A 6,648-nucleotide genomic window follows, 5' to 3' on the forward strand; every position below is an offset into this window, starting at 1 on the left:
TAACGTAAGAGATATCACATGCGAAGCGTATGGAGGGCATGTGGAAGAGGGTGGGATCAAGAGAAATTCTTCTAGAATTCCTATGTGGAGTAGGGAGGATGTGGACGTATGGAAAAGAGAGGGTCCCTATGGGCTCCATGTGGGAAGACTCTTGACTTTCTAAATTTTTAAAGAGTCATGAGCATCTTTTGATGGAACATTTGTTAAAATGTGCCCAAAAGGAGAGCATGTCCTTATGTTAGCAAGGGGTGAAGGTACCTAGAGCTAGAAATGTATTGAGGTAAAAGAAGGTGGGAGGTTCTCTATAAAAGGAGCCTCTCTGCTCCCTCGAGTGCCTCATTCTTCTCCTTGTAGCTATGCCATCACCTTGTATCTAACTTTGCTTGTACTTCTTCCTCTCCGTAGAGCATTAGGCTCTTACTTTTGTACTTTCTCCAATTGGATGTCCTCTCTTGATGTCTTCAATTAAGTCTAGGGTTCCTCTTCCTCATTCTTCACTTATCTCTCCCCTCTTCTCTTCAAAGCTTCATGTGTCTGTAGCAGAGGAGATGTCAATCACCCCTAACCCCCCCTCCTCTTTGGGTTTAATACAATACTCCCATCGAACCTTAGAAATCTTAGTGGATCCCCCCCATAAGAAAGATCTACATAACCTAATAAATATGTCCAAGGCAGTCTTGGATGGAGACCAACAAGATAGATAGAAAATGATAATAGGATAGAGACAGTGATTTAGAGCCATTTTCCTCCCTGCCAGATTTGCTTAGAAGCTTCTCCATTTATCTAGTTTCTTCTGGAATCTGTCCAGCACCCAATCACACCTCTGCTTCATTGTGACATCAAATCCCATTGGTATCCCCAAGAGTCTAAATACTGTACTGTTTTGTAACTTCTTGCATCCTAGCTGTCGAAGGACTCCCTGATCTTCCCCACTGAGTGTGGCATACCCTGTTTTGAGTGGTTTTAATAGATGAGCCTGAGGCTTGACAAAACATCTCTAGGCAGCAGTCCATTACACAAATGACATCTTGATCAGTGTTTCTAGGAGTCAAAGTAGTGTCATCAGCAAAGTGCTGGCATAGCAATTGCTTACCATTACTGAGTTCAATCCCTTTGAGAACTCCCTCTTGTATTTGACTTCTAAGGAGCCATCCTAGAGAGTCTGCAGCAATTGCAAATAAAAGAGGAGCTAGAGGACACCCACTTGTGTGGTATTGAGAGGTTGGTTATTAACGAACTCACTAGGTGTTTGAAAAGGGCAATAGTAGATGTTTGCAATTGGTTTACTATGACATTGAAAACTAGTATAGTACTATAGTAGAATAGATGTCTGATAGGTTACACACACACACACACACACACACACGGAGTTTGCAAATCATTCGAACTTTCCTATACACGGCCTCCATCACATGTGTTGCAAATTAATCACTTATTCATCTTGACAATCGTTTTCCTTTGAGAGAACCAACTTGAAAGTAGTACTCATGAGTACTTGTACTCACTTGTTCCTAATGGCTTCTAACACGCACCACAGAAGAAAGAAGCCTTCACCCAAGAATCAAGCTTCGTATGCTTTGGCACTTTCATACTCCAATAACTTCTCAAGCTCTTCAAAGAATGGGACACGACCCGTGAAGAACACATACATGCCCCGGAATCATCTCGTTCCACCCCTTCTTGTGAGCTTCCTTTTCTCTCCTAGTAATGCCTGCATGTAGAAGAAGAGTTTGCATAAGACGGTATGCAGATTTTTGACTTGTCCTTCATGTCAACAGCTCGTTCGACTACTTGGTGTGTGGCACTTACACCCACTAGACTTCTCATGGAGAACTCTTTCCCCCCACCTTATGTATTCGGTGCCACCCGCACTCTGCAGGGAGCGGAGAAGATACAAGGCCTCAACAGACTCAAGCATGCAGGACTTGCCTCAAGTCCCCTACGCTAAAACTCCATTAATCAGCGGGTGCTGTTCCTCATCAAGGTTTTCGAAAGTCGGTAAACCCATTAAGTTTTCCTCAGGGTCAGCGCTACTTAAAGCCTCGCGAGACAACACTCCTCGCACTGCACTCATGGGGGCCCTCGCTTGTGGCATGACGTTAAAAAATTCCACTTCCAAACCGGCAATTATTTGCACACGTGTCAATTGAACATGTAAGCCGACGTGTCAGTGCCTTTCAAGATGACAATGCACTGAACTCATATGCTTACCAGATGCTCAGTTTTCTCTATGAACTTGTGTAATTTACGCGATCATGAATGATGGGCTCAGAGCTTAGGCTCCCCCTCTGTAGTCATTCCTTCGGTGCAGGCAAAGATAGAGATGCTGTCCATAAGAGACTGCCTCAGCTGAAGGAAGGTAAGGAAATGCATACCTTTAGGGGGGAACCTTTAAATGAGCTTCCAATGTTCGACACAAACAATTTGATGAATTCATATGTGAAGCGTGGCAGCATGGTGGATGCTCGCTATGTCTTTGAGAGAATGCCATCGCGCAATGTCGTGTCATGGAACATTATGATCCTGGGGTACGCCAAGAAGGAAGAGGGTGCGTGGGCTTTGGACTTGTATGTACAGATGCACCAAGAAGGTGTCCAACCAAATGATCGAACCTTTGTTGGTGCGTTGAAAGCTTGCAGTAGCCTGGCAGCACTGGAAGGGGGCAAGAAACTTGACGGGAAATGTGTCAAAATATGGTGCCTGGCGAAAGGTAGAGCCATCCATTCCCAAGTAGTAAAGAGTGGTTTCCAGTCAGATCTATTTGTAGGGACCACCTTGGTAGACATGTACGCTAGATGTGGAATCATGGACGACGCATGGCATGTCTTTGAGAAATTGCCTTATCGTAATGTGGTTACATGGAATACCATGATCCAAGGATATGCTGAGCAAGAAGAAAGTATGTGCGCTTTGGAATTATATGCAAGGATGCACAAGGAACCTGTTCAACGAGATGCTCGAACCTTTGTTGGTGCATTGAAGGCTTGCAATAGCCTGGCAACACCAGAAGAGGGCAAGCAAGGAGATGCAGAGTTTGTGAAACTTGGGTGCCTTGCGAAAGGTAGAGCCATCCATTCCGAAATAGTAAAGGATGGTCTTGAGACCGATCTATTCGTGGGAACCACCTTGGTGAATATGTATACAAAATGTGGGTGCATGGTGGATGCACGGGGTGTCTATGATGAATTGCCTGACCGTAATGTAGTTACATGGACCACCATGATCTTGGCGCATGCTGAGCAAGAAGAAGGTGCACTGGCGTTGGAAATGTATGCATGGATGCACCAGGAAGGTGTCCAACCGAATGATCGAACCTTTGTTGCTGCATTGAAGGCTTGCAGTAGCCTGGCAGCCTTGGAAGAGGGGAAGCAAGTTGGTAAGAAATCTGTGAAAATAGGGTGCCTGGCAAAAGGCAGAGGCATGTACTCCCAAGTAGTAAAGAATGGCTTTGAGTCAGATGTATTTGTGGGAACCACCTTGGTAAATATGTATGCGAAATGTGGGAGCTTGGAGGATGCACGGTTTGTCTTTGATGAATTGTCTTCTTGTGATGTGGTTTCATGGAATACCATGATTCTAGGGTATGCTGATCAAGAGGAAAGCTTGCTGGCCTTGGAATTTTACATGCGAATGGTCCAGGAAGTTGTTCAACCAGATGCTCGAACTTTTGTTGGTGCATTAAAAGCTTGTAGTGGCCTGCCAGCTTTGCAACAGGGAAAGCAATTGGGCAGGAATTTTTTGAAAATGGGATACCTGGCAATAGGTAGAGCTCTCCACTCCCAAGCGTTAAACCAAGGTTTTGAGTCTGATGTGTATGTTGGAAACACCTTGGTGATTATGTATGCAAAATGTGGGAGCATGAATGATGCACGAAGTGTCTTTAATGAATTTCCTCACCCTGATGTGGTTTCATGGACTAACATGATCTTGGGGTATGCTGAGCAAGAAGATAGTGAGGAAGCTTTTAGACTCTATGCACAGATGCAAGAGCAAGGTGTGTCACCCAGCGGGGCTACTTTTGTTGCCATCCTGAAAGCATGTGGCAGCAGGGGGGCTCTGGAATTTGGAAAGGAACTGCATTTTGAAATTAGTAGGATTGGTTTTGAGAACATTGCAATGGTTGCAAATGGTCTTATTGACATGTATGCTAAATGTGGGAGCATGGTTGATGCCCAACTGCTCTTTGATACCTTGTCCACAAGGGATGTTGTAGTGCAGAGTGCATTGATTGCAGGATATGCCCGCCAGGGAGAGAGTGAACTTGTATTTCATTTGTTTGAGAAATTGCGGCAGGAAAGCATACAGCCGAGTGGGTTAACATTTCTCAGTGTTCTTGGTGTATGCAATCATGTGGGTCTATTGGACAAGGGCCAGGAGTACTTTCAGGCGATGAACAAACAGTATGGCATCATCCCTACCATTGAACACTATACTTGCATGGTTGATATTTTTGGCCGTGCAGGCCGAGTGGATGAGGCAATGGTGATGATGGCAAAGATGCCTTTCCAACCTGATGTTGTTGTATGGTTGACTGTGTTGGGTGCATGTCTAAAATGGAAAAATATAGATGTTGGAAGGCACGCCTTTGAAAATATCGTTAGATTAGATGAAAAACTCTCTTCAGCATACGTCTTGATGTCGAACATATATGCTGATGCTTACATGAGGGAGCACTGTGATAAACTCCAGGTAATGGGAAAGAATGCTCAACAGTCAAGGTTGTGGATTGACTTTAATAACATGGGGCATACATGTGTCGGTGGGGACAGCGAATGTTCCCAAAGCAAAGATAGATTTGCAAAGCTGAAAGCTGTTTCTTGCAAAATGGAGGAAGGGTGCATCCCTGAATTGGAGTCATGATTGGTACTGCACTGTGTCGGCACTGTGAGAATGGCCGTTGCTTTTGCTCTTACCACTACATTCAACAGATACCTGTAACCGGTAGATTTTTGGTGTTATGACTATCACAAGGCCAGGGCTTCTTCTATGCTCAAGCATTCTTTCCCTTTGAGTGAAACATGATTTGCAAGCAGTGTTCCTGGGAGAAATAATAGGGAATGCATGGTGTAAACCCCTGCAGTGGAATGTTCCCATGGACTACACTATCTTTATATTTCCATCTAACATGAAGATGAATAGACATACACAATTGGGCTTCCATGGAATGGCCTCCTTGACACCTGCCCATGTCAAGACAACAATGGAGGGTGATGACCATCCAGGCAGATAGAGGAGGAGGCTTCATTACAGAAGCATTCAGCTCCTGTAGCATGATGGGCTTCCATGGAATGGCCTCCTTGACACCTGCCCATGTCAGACCACAATGACACAAACATTGACAACCATCATGCAACAAGAATCCAAATGCTTCTGCAATGAAGCCTCCCCGACTGTCCCCCTGGACGGTCTTCCCCCTCCATCCTCCTAGCTAAGAATAGCAGGATAAACAGCATGTCCAAAGGAGTCTTATGAATTCATCAAAATAATGGGTAGAGAATTAACTTCGAGGATACCTCTTGATTCACCGCCATTTGTGATGTCATCACTGGTAAGTAGCCTTTGTTGGGACTTGGTCTCAGTGTCATCTACCATCACAGCAAGGCAGGCACCTGTCGGAAGTGCTGCCACCATTGGTGAAGTCTATCCATTCAAGCATTGTAATTATGAGAGGAAGCAGCAGCAGAAGTGCTTTTCTATTGCGATCAGCCAGGCAAGGTTTGCAGAAAGAAGGCGGCAGATCAAAAGAATGAGGAGTCTGACTCAGATTCATATGGTGAAACAAAAGCTTTGACTAATGTGATAATTGAAGAACTATTCTTGGTGACATCTCCATGTGTTATCGAGGTCAGATATGCAGACCTAGAAGTCACAGTGAAGATGTCTGATATTGAGATGTGGGCAGACCGGGAGTCAGAGACCTTTGCAAAGGTGAAGGACAGCAAGGAGTGCTTGGACTCTTCCAGGTGCTTGGCTATTGATACTAACATGAATGAGGGTGGATTTTATGGAGTGCCCTAGGATTTCAAGTTCACATGGATGCTGTAATTCAAAAGGGGGCATTATAGGAACAGGTCGTTGGAATGTGCCTCCATAAGGTACATGATTTGCTTTCAGAGCAAGCACATAGGCTGGACGATCTTTTGGTATGTACTTGATGTCATTAATTTGAACCTTTGTAGCATGCCGTGGAGAGAAATGCTCTTCATGTGTCTCAGGAAATGCGAGATTGGAAGGAATGTGCCTTCTTGGGAGGCAGAAGGGGAAGTGTGGGTGCTTCTTCAAATCTCGGAAGCAGATTGTTGGAAGGTGATTATGGACAGGGTGTACTGAAGCCAAAAGAGTACTTGCTTGAGAACTTAGTGAGAGTTCATGGTCCAGGATATCTGGAGATACTCTTGGGATTTCATTTCTCGAGATAGTTCTTTTGTTGCGGACCTTGCCAGAGGAAGGACAGGTTGAAACAGACCCTAAGAACATAGTGCTTGGAAGACTCCAGGTTGTTCATTCATTGTGAGGGGGACAGCTGGAAAATGGTGGCATCTGGATTGCTGGTGTTACTTTGGATGGACCTGTGTACAAGGATGGTGTACAAGGATGGTTTGTTTGTGCAAGACCGGACCTGGAGGAGCAAGAGCCGCTGGTTGAATA

General features: G+C 44.9%; 1 protein-coding gene across 1 annotated transcript; it reads left to right on the forward strand.

The window, feature by feature from the left end:
* The first annotated feature begins 2,805 nt into the window (after positions 1–2,805).
* Positions 2,806–4,965, forward strand: LOC147900858 (pentatricopeptide repeat-containing protein At1g11290, chloroplastic-like). Its single transcript, XM_087376383.1, has one exon. It carries the CDS (start codon positions 2,806–2,808, stop codon positions 4,858–4,860), a length of 2,055 nt encoding a protein of 684 aa, XP_087232509.1. The 3' UTR covers positions 4,861–4,965.
* Positions 4,966–6,648: the final 1,683 nt, after the last annotated feature.

The sequence above is a fragment of the Dipteris shenzhenensis genome, chromosome 6 (assembly GCF_047967505.1).
Source record: "Dipteris shenzhenensis isolate YYH24624 ecotype China chromosome 6, Dip_SZ_1.0, whole genome shotgun sequence".
Classification (NCBI taxonomy): domain Eukaryota; kingdom Viridiplantae; phylum Streptophyta; class Polypodiopsida; order Gleicheniales; family Dipteridaceae; genus Dipteris; species Dipteris shenzhenensis.